At 35.4% G+C, this 17,622-nt stretch overlaps 1 protein-coding gene and 1 long non-coding RNA gene across 6 annotated transcripts; both read left to right on the forward strand.

Moving 5' to 3' along the window:
* Positions 1-80: 80 nt before the first annotated feature.
* On the forward strand, positions 81-10,417 carry LOC106152136 (uncharacterized). 5 transcript variants are annotated; one of them, XM_087007507.1, is made up of 9 exons: positions 195-230; positions 578-616; positions 2,472-2,507; positions 5,646-5,742; positions 6,108-6,218; positions 6,633-6,692; positions 7,123-7,326; positions 7,883-8,136; positions 8,430-10,417. In XM_087007507.1, exons 1-8 carry the CDS (start codon positions 210-212, stop codon positions 8,125-8,127), a joined length of 813 nt encoding a protein of 270 aa, XP_086863633.1. In that variant the 5' UTR covers positions 195-209; the 3' UTR covers positions 8,128-8,136; positions 8,430-10,417. The 5 variants fall into 5 exon arrangements, with proteins under 5 accessions (XP_086863637.1, XP_086863635.1, XP_086863636.1 ...); XM_087007509.1 differs by lacking the exon at positions 2,472-2,507 and having other exon boundaries at positions 168-230; XM_087007510.1 differs by lacking the exon at positions 578-616 and having other exon boundaries at positions 173-230.
* Positions 10,418-15,071: 4,654 nt separating this feature from the next.
* LOC147763167 (uncharacterized) lies at positions 15,072-17,617 on the forward strand. The gene is made up of 3 exons (XR_015333475.1): positions 15,072-15,595; positions 16,503-16,683; positions 17,116-17,617. It is a non-coding gene; the product is annotated as an uncharacterized LOC147763167 (long non-coding RNA).
* Positions 17,618-17,622: the final 5 nt, after the last annotated feature.

Here is a 17,622-nt window from a genome sequence, read left to right on the forward strand (position 1 = left end):
ATATGTCAATAAAAGTAAATTCAAGAAAATTTTATTTGTTTGTTCAATCAGGGAATTCCCTGGTTCAATTCATTGCTACGATAGATGTGACCTGGAAAACTGAGGCGCAACTGTAGCAATCGGCAGGCTAGCAACGATCACTGCATTGACCGGGGCACGTCTTGCTAAAAAATAAACAAACGTTTTACATGGAGACATTACCAAACAAAATGGCGTCCGAGAAGGAAGCGGTAAGTGCGTCGCAAAGCCACTATGTCGGCTTTAAAATATCATTCTGCATGTTAAAATGTTGCTAGTCAGCCTGAAATATTTACATCAGTTTGCATTATGTGCTGCAAAAATTCTTCAGTTGACGTTTAATCTGATAAAGCTAAAAGCTACCGTCAGTTTGCTGTGCTACTAACGTTGACGTCTAATCCTTAACTCCGAAAATCACTGCCTCGATATACAGAAAAAAAAAAACGTTGGACTGAGGCTAATTGTCAGCACATACACCTGCTTACCATGTAGAGATAAATGTGGACCGTGGAATTGCATGTTTGCTTTTCTTGCTTTGCTTCATTGGGCATGGTTTCAGGTGAAGACAGAGGAAGTTGTATTGAAAGCCGACAAAGGGGTATGTGGATATTCCCGATACACATGCAATATTAGGCCATCCAAAATAACATGTCTTTGATTTTCAATGTTTTCCTGTATTTGATTATGTGGTGACTATTTGGTCAGTGTATCTGCTATTGAAATTACTGCTGGTTAGTTGTTTGAAAATTTGCTTACAGTACTACAAAAGCCTTCCAAGACTGGATTTTCACGCCAAAAACTCACATTATATTTAACCAATTTTCCCCCCTTTAAGCCTAACAAAAAGTCAGTGAATAGATTGCAAAGCTATTTTGGATAGCAGGACACTGATCAAGTCACTATGCACAAAAATGAAATTTGGAAAACCATAAAAAAATCTAAGACTACGTAAGGCCACATTCACAACAGCTGACTAACAGATATGGCAAGACACTTAAAAACTTGCTGCATAATTCACTAATAGATACTGAATAGAAAACCCCCCACAGGGATTATACGACAAGCATTTAAGTGGGTCAGACATATTTGATACAGGGATTTGTTAGTCCGCTGTTGTGAATGTAGCCTTATGTATAAAGGTTTAGGGGGCATGCATACTGCTTATAAATACTGATTAGACCAGATATAAATACTCTCCTACAACGACCTGGATTAGATTTACACCCCATTTCCATAGCTTAGATCGACCTACTTTAGATCGACCTAACTCCCTGGGGGTTCACGCTAAATAGCTGTCAGCTGGGCGGACACGAAAGTTAATTATCCCCTTACAGCTTGTAGTAGGCGGGACGGACATTTAAGTCAGATTATCTGAAGGTAATCTAGTGAGACTCCCCGCGGGGATAGATCGATCTAAAATCTATGGGAATAGAGCCTTAGATTGTGATATGTAGTGTACTCTTAGTATGCTTCATAGTTACTGTATGTAGAAATTTGTAAAAAAAAAAAAAAAAAAATTAAAAATTAACCACACCCAAGTATATACAGGTTCTCCAACAATACCTATAGAAATGGGCAAAATTCTGGAAAATGACTTCCCACCTTTTTTCGCCATCAGAGAAAAGTCAGATTTCCTCAAATTGGGAGGAAAATTGAGGAATTTTGTTCAGTCACAATTTCTGGTATGTGTTCATACCAAACAGCAATAGTTCATTTTTTAGGACCTACAAAAGCTGTTTCAAATTGTTAGTATTCAATATTTTTAAACAAAGCAATAGTCCAAAATTATACATTTGCACCTCAGCCTACCAAGAAAACTTGTACACTGTATTAACCCACACTATATTAACATTTTAATTTTATTAAAGTAGAGTAATATATAGATATACTAATTTTTAATGATATTAAATTATATGTTGCTGATTCTAAGTGAAATACTTCTTTGCTGAACCTGAGTGAAATTAGTTACTAGTATCTGTTTCTCAACTCGCAGATAACAGTGTATGAGCAAGTGTGCATATATGCCAACCATGTGCTTGGAGACAGAAGCTGAGCGTTAAGGAACCCAATTAAAATATATAAGATATTTTATGTTGTTAATTGCAATAAGACAAATTGCTAGTAGAGAAATCTCATGTGGTCCTTTAAACATGGTTCCTGAAAGTCAAATAGGAGGACAAATTGTGTCTGTGTTTAGGCTTATTGCAGTGCCTAAATAATTCAGGAATTTCCAAAGTTATTTCAAGTCCATAAGAAAATGGCAAAATTTTTGCTCTCTCTCTCTCTTTTTTTTTTTTTTTAACTGCTTTGGCTAAGCTAATTAAATCATTTGAATCTGTTTTACAACATTGTAATATATTACCCTTTAGCGTATCAGTTTAACCCTAAAATCTTAAAATAATAATCACTTTTACTGACACAAACCTTTTGACTATTTGTATGGGCAATTTTAGGAGGCTTCTCTTGCTACTGTATCAGGTCAGATTCAGGTAAGAGAAGATGAGTGACTTAATAGTTTTATGATTTTTTTCTGATTTTTATGATGTGTGAAGTAAAGGAGGGTCAAAATTATATCAGATTGCCAAAATATATAAAAGAAAAAAATACTATAAAGAATTTAAGACAAAATAAACATGATATAGAAGGAGAAAGAAGAAAAATGACTGAAAAAATTGTTTAAACAATTTATGCTTTTGTTAAGAGTTTTTTTTTTCTAAATTCAAGAATGATGCAGTAATCATTTTTAAAGATGTTTCAACAAATATGCATGTATTACATACAAGATTACATAATTTTTGACTCTTCTTAGCCTAGCTAGGTTTGTCATTTTTAGAAAACATCAAACTTTATGTTTTCCAATATACAGTCTTGCTATACCTGCAGGTCCATGTTGTCACAAGTACAGTTTATTGATCCTGTCATTTCAGTTTGTTTGCAATTATAGCAAAATACCAGTCATATAAGATACTAGTAGATTTTTTGCCTTTAAATTATTTAAATGTGGTTTTGATCACCTGCAGTTTTATCCAGTGCATTTAAAGTGTTGTGTGTTTATTCTGAGTTCTGTCTAATTTTTAAATATTAAGAAGTTGCTTTGACTGGAGTAACAATGTTTGTTTTTTTTTGTTCACTTTTTCTTGAGTGTTTTCTTTTTCTGTTATTTTGCACTCTCAGTGTTGTCCATCTAATTCATTTGATTTATTGTAACATTATTCTTGATACAGTGTTTTTGGTGTGCATAGCATTATTCTAAGTGCAGTTTAATGTAGGTCCAGGTGCACTAATTACATGATGGTATGGTAGTAACAGGTTCATTACATACTGAAAGGATTAACTGTAGTTATGTCTAGGTGACCGTAGTAAAACTTTCAAACTTGTTTCAAAATCTGTGAGGTCTCACTCTAGATTCAATCTACATGGTGATGAAGTTAGCCCTTTGAGTCAGAGTCACCTGTTTGTAATATAATTGAGATGAGTCTGATGACAAGTTAATAAAAAATTCTGAATGCAGGTGACATTTTAACATAAAAGCATTGTATCAGATTTATTTGCATGGCATGGAAAACATTTTGTAAGTGGTTGCACGAAAAAGAGGAGAATTTAGACCTCAGAAAATGCTCCAATGCAAATTAGGGTTCAACAATAACTTGAATCTGAACATTGAGACAAAATGTGATAAGAATAAAATTTAAAAGTAAAAAAAAAAGATAAAATTTCAAGTGATGTAATATCCCAGTGACATGTGTATCTTTTGTTTGACTAAAAAGAAATTAATGTCAAGACTAAGTTGACCACACCCACAGATTGTTTGGTCAAAGTGCTCTCTCTCTGTGATAATATTGTGTTGAAGCTATATGAAAGGTTTAAAGATATAACTTGAAAACACGTGTTTGAATAATGGTTTAAGATATATGCATGCCTTTCGTTTGTGACCTGCTTAATATATTCGTATGCCAGCTGGGTAGCTGGTTGATTGCCCTTTCTATACATCTATATTTACCTGCACAATATACAAAATACATATACGGTCTATAATATCTGTATTATTGATGCACACATGGGTCCATTTCTATAGTCTCTTTCACCTTCAGCAGTAAAGTGATTACTCAGACCATTAATGCAATGTTTAAGCAGTCAGCCCCATTGATTGGTATTTAAATCTCCTTGGACACAGTGCACATTCTTACTGGTCACACCTTTGTACACACTTTGGCTTAAGATCTACTCGGCTTAACTCAGTCTGGGCTGTTTACATGTATATTAGTAACAGCAGCAACAAGTTCCATTAAATACTGCCTTATGCTGTGCATTTGTCAACTGTATTGATCATATATGCATACAGAATCATGGCCTGTACACATTTATCTACATTAAAAAGACATTCGGCCATAATTATCACTGTGGTTTTTTCTTCCTCTGTTCTGAATTTTCACATTAAATATATTGTCTCGGGAGGGTGGGGGGTTGAAAGAACTGCTTTTTTTGCCAGGAAAAGGTCCACCCTGGGTAAAATTTGAGCATACTAGTACTCGGTACATGGTTTTATGGCATGAGGTCCACTTTTTCAGAAAAAGACTCATCTCCCCCCTTTTAAAATTGTTGGTTAAGAGCCTGCACGTGCACACACACACACACACACACACACACAAAAAGCACACATTTCCTCCCAAATACAAGCATGCAGTTACTAGTGCACGGATGTGTCTACGTTGCATACTAGCACACAGATCTTCATGTGGTACATATACATGGAAATCATTTAGCAATACAAAATCATCAGAGGTGAAATATTGATCAGTCCCCTATTATGAATGGCTGATATGCACAGATTTTGTCTTTGATGTTATATTGTGTGATATGAAGCAGGTGCTTGGTTGTTTAAAGCAGAGGAGATGTGATAAGCAGCTGATGGATTAATAATCAAACATGCTGCCATGATGAGGAGAAAATTGCATTGTATATCACATATCTAATGCTGTGGCTTTTTTAGTGATTAGATAAGGGATATTTGAGGGAAATGCTGACCTGGGACCTTCTGTGACTCTGTTTTGTGATAACTAGTTCATTACTGTGGCGTCACACAAAGATCATAATCTGGAGCTGTTATGATGAAATCTTGACTATTAAAAGAAAAACATTTCCACAACTTTGTGTTAAATGACCATAACAATACTATTATGTCTGATTCATAGTTCACATTTCTGTCATTTATCATAAGTAATATTTTTCTCTCTTTCTGATTAGATTAGGCATATGTAAGGAAAGGAGTCTTAATACTGGGTACAGTAGTTTGGCACTTGAAAGAATACATCTTCAGAAAAATTTACTGAATATGAACTTCTAAATTTCCTTTGTAATCCTGTAAGGTATTTTGTCAGCATGAGGCATTATAGGTTAAGTCCTTACTTAGCTACCGGTACCAAGAAGACAATAGCTCAGTGTCAGGTGACAGCATTTAGTATGATTGAGTAAGCAGAATCTGAGAGGGATCACACACACACACACACACACACACACACACACAATCACACTTGTAGGTGTATACACTTTTCTTATGAATTAGACTAATGTTCACTTGAAGAAAGATGACAACTTTCAACTGTTAACTGTTAAATTGCTGTTGATAGGAGGCAGAAAGGACAGTTGAGTCCCCACCACCTCCATACAACTATGGCTCTGGAGCTGCAGCCCCACCCTCCTATGTGGAACAAGGAGACACAATGGGTAATGTCACCATGTACACAGTGTGAAATGTAGTGTTTATGTGTATACAAGATCAAGTTATGAACAAAAGAGAGAGAGAGAATAGGAGTAGAAAGTGGTACATAGAAAAGAATTTTTTAAAAAATTCCTTCAGCACCATATGCATAATGAATATGAGATCTTTTTTTTTTTTTTTTTTTTTTTTTTTTTTTTGTAATTAAAATATTTCAGATTTTGATAAAATTTTCATTTCAATATGAAAATATTCCCACTCAAATTTGAGCTTGTTGTAAGCATACAACTTCATGCTAATCACGTATATGAAAGTCTGTCAGCTTTATATTGAATACATAATATTCATGATATTGCTTTGGCTTTCATTTCAGCTCCTCCTCCTTCATATGATTCTCTTTATGGTAGGGTCAAGTCATTAAAACAGGAGTCTTCAGGATTTGTGGACTTCTTCAAAAAATTCATAGTCATTCTTTTAGGAACAAGTAAGTTGTTAGATTTCTGTGATTCAGTCTAAATGTGAACATAAATTACAGGTTTGAGATATCAATATAGAATTTTATTTTTTGAGTCCATATAGAGATTTAACAACATACATTTAGACTGGTACGATTGTGACACTTCAAAAGAAAATTGATGGTGAATGTGATGAATCAGAATGACTTCACTATGTTTTTAATCTCTGAAATATAGAAATTGTCTGGTCTGATCCAAATGTCACTGACTGTACTTTTTTTGGATAGAAAATCACTTAAGAGCAGTTTTCATCTGAAGAATACTACAGAAAGTATTCTTTAGTAAGAAAGAAACTAAGTATTTCAGTAATTGCTTATGACAGTGATAACATTGTGTAGTAATAATAATAATAACAGTAAAACATGTTTATTATTGTATTTTAGTTGGCTGCACCATCTGTATAGGTCTGATTCTTGCTATTCCTATATCAATGATAGCCATGGGTAAGTCCTTTTGTCCATACAAGATAAATGGGTTAATAGATATATTTTGTTACAAAATTTTAAAGTTGTACATGTTTCACAGATGATATAAGAGAGAATTTTCTAATTTGATTATTTTGATATTTAAATTATCTTGTATTCCCTCTTCTTTCAGAACTTTGGCCTATTGTGAGATTGCTAATATAAAAGTACTAAAATATGTAAAGATTCGTTCAGTCTTTTTTCTGCTGCACATGGTGTTTATTACATTAAAGTCTTATACTCATACCTAAATTCATTTGGTATTATCATGAACTCTAATTTTTATTTTCTCTGAGCATTAACAAAGTTGTCTCCCCCCCCCCCCCCCCCCCCCAATTAATCTAATAATTTGGTATAAATATAAAAAAGATAAGTTTTTTCTCATTCTTTATTATCATTCAACTTCCAGGATCAGTATACTTGTACCAGTGCCCCATACAAAGGTTCATCCCTATTTATCTCATAGTGGGAGGAGTGTTTGGTATCATTAAAAATCTCAGCAGCTTTGGACAACGTGCACGCAATCAAAAGGAGGACAAAACCGACGAGAATGCCAAGACAAACCCATTTGATGGTTTGCTTGGCTGTTTTCTTTGTGCCTGGTTCATAGCAGGTAAGTGACACTTGTTGATAAAAATGACTCTTTTTATATGTTCAGGTTATTTTGAGTTGAAAGTAGTGTAAGAATACCACACCAACTTATTTAGTAGCCAGTTGGAATGTTTCATTGAGCTCAGTTAGCATATGAAATCTGGTATATGTAATGCGACAGGTGAGGGACATTTTTTTTACATGATGCAATTGACATAACAATACAATGTCCCATGAAATTAGAACATGATTGCCAAAACTAAGGTTTTTGGCAATTTGTATTTCTTTGGGTTCTTTCTTCTCATGAGACAAGGTTTGACAAATGTGACTTGAGAAATGTATATGGTATACATGAAATGACATTGCTTTGTAAAGTCTAACCACTTTGATTGAAGGTGGCAAGAAGGGGAGGGGGGGGGGGGACGGAACAGAAACATAAAAAAGAGGATATTCCCTCAGCATAAAGTTAAATCTGAACCACTCTCACCAGCTGCCCCAGACTCTACAATTATAGCATTTAAAATTCATACATGTTCTTTACTAACAAAACAACAATGCTCTGTATCACTGTTTTCCAGGCAATTATTGGATCTACAGTGTGCATAGGACTTGGTCACCAAATGAGATGATCCCTGGCCCTGTCAACACTACTGTGACACCAGTCCCCACAGCTGCCATGGTTGCCAATCCCAACTACTGTCAACCCACTCTGTATCTGTACGCATTCTGGCTCACCACGTCCTCGTACATCCTGGTCGGGTGCATCTGCTTCTTCATGTGCTGCTGCGGCATCATTGCTGCTTGCTGTGGTGGCAAGGATTAATTTGTATTGGTGAGTATGAATTGTGTGTGTGTGTACTGCAGGGAAGAAGTGAGATGCTGCTCTCTTACTAACAGGGGGTTGTTTCTGTTGTTTCTGTTCGCTTTGAATTCTCACAATTTGATAATCTTTTTTTGATTTGATTTGGTAAAGATAATAAGCAGATGAAAATCAATGTGTTTTTGTTTTCAACAGATGTTTGTTTCTTGTTTTTATTATGATAGATTAATATTGATCTTTCAATTACAAATTAATATCATTGACTTATAAGATGCCTTAAAATGTTCTATATTTTAATATTTCAGAATAGGACTTGTCACGTAGACTTATCAAGACATTATGGTGTGGGGTTGCTGTTGTCTAGAATTAGAATTGTTTTGGGCTGAAGTCCATTTATATATATATATATTTTCTCATGAGATCTGAATAATGTAAACAACATAGAAGTCAGGGCTAATAATGATGAATTCTTATATGCATATTCATTAATGTCTCTCAGTCCAATGATGAGTGAACTTATAAAGGTTGGAAGACTAAAATTTTGTATCAGTAAGGACTGAATTCAGGATTAACAAAACTAATTAAACATTTTTTATCAAAATTTTCGTTCTCCCTTCGATAAGATATATAATGGAAATAAGAATTATGAGGACTGCATTGTAGAAAGGACCGTTGCATATTATATTTCTATTTATAAAGGTTTTTAGAATCCCTATTAAAATATTTTTGGGATCCTATTTTAGAGGGATACAGCATATTATTTTATAGGATTAGGTTATTATCCATGTTATGTAGGAGTATTTGCATGAAATATCTGGGAGTATATTTTATACAGTTTAAGAATAGAGCAGAAATGTATGATAAAGCCTTTATGATTGCTGATATTTTCAGAGATTCAGAATTTTTCATGAATTGTGCTCCAGAATTAAAAACAACATGTTTCATAGGTTCAATATAACCTATGTGTATGTGTTGGTAAGAAATGAAATATTTTGTATTGTGTATTTGCTGAATATATTTTGACTGAATATACACATTTCTCAAAAGTGATCAGTTTGTTGTGCAAGGCTATTTTTTGTATATCATTTTTATTATTTTATTTATCAATTTAATTTTATTATTTTGGTAGTGTTTTTTTTTTTCTGGTCAATCAGTAATTGATTATTTTTGGCCTTGATTGATCTCTTCTGTGTGAAATCCATTCATCCTTATCAGACATGTTATCATCTTAGAAACTTAAATATATTACATTTAAACTGTAAAAAAAGAATAATAGAAAAAATAAGTCAAAGTTAATGATGCACTGCTCCATTAGATAAAGCACTTGCAGGTACATGCCAAAGTAGCTTTTGCCAAAATGTTTTTAAAATGTCAGTTCTGAAAAAAGTTATATATATTGTGTGTAATGGAAATGTTTTGCAATTGAAATGTTAGGTGTGGAAGTTACATAAAATATCATTAATCATAGTTTGTTATTTTTCAACCAGTCTTTTGGTTTTTGTTACATGATCATTAAAATATTTACTGATTTTACTTTGACAATATTGTTGCAGTGTTGAATTAACACGTTTATTTGTTGTGTTAAGGTAGATTTTGGACTGTGATGTGTATATTTTTTGTTATTCTCGGGTGTGGTTTACGACTTGTGTAAGATTTTCCTCTGTCAATTCAATTCTGTTATGTTTATTATCTTTAAATCAACTCAGGAGTGGACTTGTGAATATATATATATATATATATATGTATATATATATATATATCAAGTACAAGTTGACTGGTGAAAATGTGGACAGGCATGAGATGCGCGCAAATATCAATAGCTAGGTAATTAATTAGGATGAAGACCATAACAAGGATGAGATGAATAGAAGATGGCTATTTCCACTCCTGGTGTATATAGTTCAGGGCACTTACCTTTTTATTTTGGGCGAATTTAGTTTCTTCAGTGTCTGTGTAACCGTGTAATTTGGCACATAGAAGGGACAGTAAGGAAATCTGTTTAATCAAGGACCCACCCAGTATTCCTTTGCAATATAAATCTTACATAATGATATTAGATGTTGTGTTGATTCTTTTATGGAGTTATATAATTATTCACTTTTGAATGAATTTATTTTCATGAAATTTGAAACTTTGGGGCAACTTACACGTAAGCGTTTTTAGTATAGGAACCTCTCCTCTAGTTTTCTATAAAGGACTGTCTGGAATGGGGCCCGTGGCAATGGTTGCCTAATTTAGATATTTACTCTTTATTGAATACACTTTATTAAATAAACGGATCTTTTCAAAAATTCGTGTATTATCTTCCTGTTATTGGCACGAAATCTATACAATAGAATTGGGGTGTAATGAAAAAATAATTTAGTTACGACCTTTCATTAATGGAGGGACACTTATTTGATGTTGGAAAATTTACGACCTTATATATCAATCCTCTATTAGACTCGTATATCATAACTGCGCTATAAATTTTGAAGCTGTGGAGAACTTATTAAACATGAACGCAAAGCAAATTAATTACAACTGCAGGCAATTTTTTTAATGTGCGCTCGTCGTTGAGTTTCGTATACGTATAGAATATACCACGTAAACATACTATTGCACCCTGCAAGATATTTTGTTTTGCTCTCTCAGTTCGCAAAAACTACTAAACCAAATGTACTGCCGGGTACAAGGTGTCGCAAGAATTACAAAACAAAACTATACGAAAAATATTCCGTTCAACTAGAGTGTTTTTTCAATTTCAGTGCACTGTCATTTACGTAATGAATCAGGCATTGTTAAATTTCCTTACTTAGATACGGCATGCACCTTTAAACTTTGCAAAGATAACGACCTTCTATATAATTCCTTGTTTATCTGACTTATCCCGGATTATCTCCATCGCATTTCGGAAATGTTTTTCGTTTCTTTTCCATACTTTCACCTCTTAATTTACAAGTTTTCATGAGTTGAATGATCGAAATGAAAATCGAACTGATTGTTTTGTTCAGCTGTTTCACCGTTAGTAATTAATTCGACTCAAGTCAATGAAAGGGCTAGTGGACAACATAAATTATGCTTTGATAGCTTGCTTGTTGATTCAGTGAGAGCAGCGTTACCGTAATCATTGCACGATAGCCATTACTATCAAATTGCTGATGATAAATCTCCCCTAGCTAAATAATCTCTAATCGTATCCTCGTAACTTCTTGCTGTGTTATGAAGTACCGCCTTTCAAAGCCAATTTGGACATTGAATTGTGGATGGGCACAGATGAGACCCAGGAGTGAAAAGTTTGGGTTTAAATTTCAAAAAAAAAAAAAAAGAAAAGAAAAGAAAAGAAAAAAACGATCACATCTTATGTACATGGTATGTAATCTGAAACAAAAAAACCCTGATTAGTCTCGCTTGAATCAGTTCGAAACCAAAGAGCATCTTGCTCGAAATAGGGTCAGATCATTTTCTCCAAATGTAAACCAGACTTCACTGTAAACACACCATGCAGTTTGTGGACCCAAGGTTTTGGCAAGTGGTCTAACGCATCACTTATGAGAAGATTTTTGATCATGATTGGTACGTTTGGAAACAGTGCACTGGACCTAAAACGTGTTTAAACCAAATAATGCTTACCTGGAAAACGTTGGCTTTCTGCGTTTTGACAGCAACAATATTGAAGAGTGGTCATAATGCGTGCGGTGGGTAAACAAATATTTATGATGTTGGAAAAGTTTTTTGAAGATATTTCCTGACATTTTTCGTTTGGTCGTTTGGTCGCTTTCAGTATTAATTCTGCCTTTGATGGCGCTTGGATAGCTAAGAGTAAGCAGAGATTTGTCTTTAATGAAGAGAAATAATTAATTTGATTTTAAATCATTAATTAGGGTGACCTTTAAAAATTGTTCTAAGTTTACTATCATTAATGTTAATTTTCAGTCACTCGAGAAGCCGACATTGCCTTTCTTCTGGACGTGACTGGTGTCGCAGGCGACGCGGGAAAGATCGGAAACTTCATCAAAACATTAGCCAACGATTCTTTCATCATAGGTCCCAACAACGTAAGCGTCGCCGTTATATCGTTTATACCGTCTGTCACAGCAATTATTACACTGGATCGTGAGCAGTCTTATGGAAACATATGGAGGAGCATTGATACAATTACTGTTGACGCTAATAATTTCCGTGGGAGCCAAGCTTCGAGAGCTCTCAGCTACACGCGCTCTTCGTTTCTAAATCCATCACACGCGCAAGGTGGGCGTCATAATACAAGGAAAATCATCGTGCTCATGACAACAGACTTGTCGCCAGTACTTTGCAGAGCTGTAAAGAACAGCGTGTTAGCAAAAAATCAAAGTATCGAAGTGTTTGTCATAGGCATTGGAAACAAAGTCAATATTTATGAGCTGCAAGCATTGTCTAGCGATCCTGTAGACACGCATGCGTTAGCCGTCCAGACGTTTGGGGACCTGGAGGATGTAACCGTCAACATTTCAACGTCTCTCTGCGCAGGTATTCTTGTGTGAGAGTGTGCCTGTGGCATTTTTCCGTTTCCATAGCTTTCCCTTTTCAATTTTTCTCTTTCATATGTTTTGCCCTCTTCTCCAGTTTCGCAATCATTTACATATCTTTTTATATGTTCAAGTGGTAATTCCTTTTCAGCGAATCAATTAATTTATTTATTCTGTTTTACAATATATATAATTAAAAAATTCACATAAATAAAAGGTGCGCATCGAAAATCATTGAAGTATTCTTCTTTTCTTGATAAAGCAAGTGGTGCAAGTTATGCGCTGTTTAGTTTCACTACAATTTCTTCGCTTTCCAGTTCCAACAACCCAAAGTACAGATCGTACTACAACTAAATGGTATAATTACTACAAACGCCAGTGTCCGGATCCTACGACCACAACTAGAACTACTTCATCCACTGCCAGATATGACTTAACACTTTCTACAGTGACAACATCGGACTCGTTCACTGCCACAGGTGGCCCGTTTACACGTTCTGATGTAACAAGCCGAACCGGGCTCGGTTGTAGTACACGTAAGCAGGCCACGTCAACGTCTCCGACCAATGCAAAAAACGAAGACATTTTTAAGAGATTTAATCGTGAAGAAGTGATCATCTTTGGTCTAAGCGGTGCGGTATTTGCTTTAGCATTTCTTTGCGGCTTGTGTGGATTATTCTTGTATCTGACAAAAAGACGTTTAAGGGTCGAACAAGACCGCTCTCGGGAAGGAAAAACAGAAGGTGAGGATGATGTGGCGATAAAGAAGAAAACTGACGATGCTTGCACTTTAGAGGCGTTATAATTTCTGTGCGCCTTGTTTACGAATAGAGCACAGACAGAAGTGTAAAAGACAGGCGAATTATAAATGGTTAACAGGGGCGGATTAAGGCCGTCTTCTGGGTCTTCCGGAAGACGGTCAGATTTTCAAGTTAACATAGACGGATATCAAACTTTTTCTGTCGGAAGACGGTCAAAAATGAGGATGGATCAACAAAGATATTTTGGAAGACTGTCAGAAAATATCTCTGGATCCGCCCCTGATTAATAAACCCAATAAAAGAGTGTGTAAGAATGACAAGCCTTCTGTTTATGGCACTACGTAAACAGAAGCAACATTATGCAAAATACAACGAAAAGGTGTGACAGTTAATAAGACTTTCAATGAACTGGTTGAAGCACCAGATATTTCTCCTTTTTTTAATTTTCATATTTTTTCTCACAAATTGAAAAAAGATGAAAAACGATTTCAGTTCTAAGTTTCATGTAATTGGGACGGAGAAAGTAATTGAAATAATCAATATTTTATTTGTTATTTAATCTTTTACGCCAAAACAGACAATTACAAGGTTGTGGTTAATTCTAAGGATAAAAACATTGTCATCGAGTTTCAGATGTATATCTTCGCGAACAGGAAAAATCGGTTTGTCAAAAATTTGATTTTGAATTATTTGAACAGTTACTTAGTATCCATAACCCACTCTTCATTTAACTATGGTACATTTATTGGACTAGGACCTGAATAAAAATCACTACATCTTTATAGATTCAAGTCTGGTATCATTGTTTTAAAACAGGTTATTAAAAGCATGATGATAAATTGTAATACACTTCTTCTCGCTTCAGGGATATTTCTATTGCCCTTAATATAAATCTCAGTGGGAATCTAGCTGTTGTTTTATGAAGACCTCCGTACCCCTGTAAAGTGTAATATCTAAAATTACCTTGCCTTCTATGGAATACATGCACTTTAAATTTCACAAGCACCCTCTCTCTCTCTCTCTCTCTCTCTCTCTCTCTCTCTCATACAATTGCGCCGTTCAGATAATCTCATATCCTGTTATGTACTTTCAATACTCTGTAATGTGGGATCGTCATTTCCTTCATTTACAAAAGAAAGGAATATTATTTTTGTCCGCCATAGAGATCTGCTTCCCGGATCTTCCATCATTTTAGAAAGATATAGTGTGTGTGTGTGTGTGTGTGTGGGGGGGGGGGGGGGGGGGGTTCTCCTTTAAACAGCCAAAATCTGTACATATCAGCCATTCATAATAGGGGACTGATCAATAGTTCATCTCTTTTGATTCTACAAATGTGCTAAATGATTTCCATGTACCACATGAAGATCTGTGCACCAGTATTTCACATATACACACCTTTTCACTAATAAGTGTGTGCATGTATTTGGGAGGAAACGTGTGCGTTTGTTTATGCATATGCATACCAGTAGGCCTATGTGTGTGTGTGTGGTGGGGGGGGGGGGGGGAGGGCTGAGGCGTTTGACATGGAGTGGGAGCGAAAACTGAAGACCATTTCTAACTTGCCTTTGCCTATGGGACCGTTCGCAATGAATTTTAGCTGATGTGCACTAACTCCACGGGGACTCTCGCTGAACACAGTCAGATTAACATGCCCCCTGGCGTTGAGTAGAGTACAGAAAAGCTGGTGATTATTTGAGGACGTTAGAAACAAAGTTAGGCGTGTCAGGCTGATTGCATTCAGCAAGTCCCCTTGCAGCCGCACAGAAGCCAGGCCGATAAAATTCGTTGTTAAACTCAACACGCCGCTGCTTCTTAATACGTTGACAAAGGAGGAGGGATATCAGGTGACTGTCTGGCTTTTCGATAAAAATGTGATACTCGTAAATTAGGAAATAAAACGGGACTACTAGTTACTAACGGAACAAATATGAGATATCACAAAAAAACAATTAAGTCAAAGTAATAGACACTGATTAAATAACTGATGCCACGCTGCCTTTATAAAGAGACGGCTGCACACCTTTTTCAAAATTTTCGTCAAAATCTGAGATCCAGCTACTTTGAAAGAACAAACCTTTTGGTATTCTTTGAGCACCTACTAGTTAGGAGACCACCGCGTAGAGAACATACTTCTACGAAACCAGACAAGATTCTCAAGAAGTTACACCAAGACAATTGGAGGAATTCAGAACTGATCTTGCATTGGGTTGCTGCTGCTAGAAGGTGAGTTTAAAATAAGATGTGAGTGCACCAGTGACCGATGTGATAAACAAGAGATGAGGTTGTTTAGGGGATGAGTTCTGTATTGCAGTTTGGAAAAGCGTTCTTGAATAAAGAAGTATTGCGCGTGAGTTTGCGAGCTTGCATTTTATACAGCTACATTTATTTTGTTCGTCGATGTTCTCAAATGGTAACAGTTTCTTACTTAATTTTCAGGTAGGTAATCAAACTTACGGTTTACCAAAACGTGTGAATATTAATACGGTATATAAAATCACGAAAGTTTTGGCTTTGGGTCAAAGTTAGGAGAACAGAAAACGAAGTTGATGCTGATTTTTATCAGAATTCACCTAGCCCCCTGCTAATAGTCTCTCTTGGACAATATTTATTTTATTTGCGTCTTTTGGTCAAAACACTTTACTAAATGTAGGCTTAAGTCTATCCTTCAAGTATTCTTCCCAGGTTAACCAATTGGCTATTATTTCAAGACCCTATGTAAATAGTATTTAGTGTCTGTTGTCTTACTGTCAGCTGTATTATTCTAAACCACACCTCTACCCTTTATGAAATTTTGAGAACAGGGAAAAACAAGTTGCACTGCAGCTTCTTAATATTCTGCAAGGTTCTCCAGCGTTTTGTTCTTGGGATACATATAAATATTCCGAGTGACATCTTTCCTTTTTTGGCCGAGAAATTAGCATGGTGTGTTTTTAAACCAATTCCTTGTAAGAACTAAAATTCTCTTCTGAAAATTTTTGGAGATTTTTTGTCTCTTTGAGAGGTAAAAAATTGTAGTCGTTCATACCTCATTCACTAATGGTAGTTTTGGGATAGTGTAGCGAGGGTTGGGGAATTTCGAACGGGGAAGGGAAAAAAGGGGGATTAATGTTTTACACCTTTTGATTTTCAGGAAAAACGTTTGGCATGGCTGCTGGCAAATCGTTCATTTCCATGACATTCACGGCCTTTCTGCTGATTGGTTGGATCATGGCAGAGGAGGAGACTGAACGGCAAGGGATACGTACTCTGGGACAACTGAAACAGTTGCTGCGAACCATCAGCCTGGTACTGGATGTTGAAAGCAGAGTAAAGTAAGCTCTTAACATATGTGTAATTTGAGTTAAACTTCCCAAAATTAGCGCTGAGTGTTTTTCTATTTTAAGTTCCTTGATATTTGAATACAAAGAGACCCGCTTGCATCACCATATTGGAGTAATTCCCAGAAAATATCGGAAAATTCGGAACTTCGTGTATTTTTGCATGCGGCACTAAATTTGCCTTTCACGTTCGACGTCAAAACAAAAACTGGTCGGTTGAAAATGGCTCCAAAATACACATTGCATTTTGCACACTGAACGGCAAGGGATATTATCATTATAATGCAGCAACAAACAGGCCGTACGACCACTTCATAACGTGACAAAATTTTATGTAATGTTTTATATTCCCCAGCCATTTTGCCCGTTGAGAACATTGCAAGAATAACAGATTAATCACCCTTTTTTCTCTTAATATTTTTGCAGATTTGGAAAGCGCATGTGGAATGGACACTTAAAGGCTAACTCTACCATCCAAAGAGATGCGGAGTGATCTGAAAAAAGAATGCATAATGCGAAAAACGACCCGATTGCTCTACAGATTGTAACGCTTAACGTCCCGATCTCCATTAATTTTGTTTCGTGATTTTAGCTTCCTTTTGCGTTCACATAAAAACTTTTTTGTTCAGAGATGGTTACCGGTTTTTTTTTTTTTTTTTTTTTTTTATCACCTCAGTGAGTTTGGTTGCAAAAAGGGAAAATCAAATTTGTAACGAAATAAACAAAGAACATAATATACGTCTTTCAGGATATGTTATATCACATTACACATCCATGCAAGGGTAGCAATATTTATGAATATTTATGTAAAAACGTTTGTATGGTTTTGGGGTAGTGGGTGATAGCAGCAAAAAAAAAATCTTGCTAAAAAGGGCAATTAAAAACCTTTTATGTTTGGCATTTAAAGGTCATCTTTGATTTAAAAAAACATAA

Source organism: Lingula anatina, chromosome 3 (genome assembly GCF_051362555.1).
Source record: "Lingula anatina isolate TDL-2025a chromosome 3, LinAna3.0, whole genome shotgun sequence".
NCBI lineage: Eukaryota > Metazoa > Brachiopoda > Lingulata > Lingulida > Lingulidae > Lingula > Lingula anatina.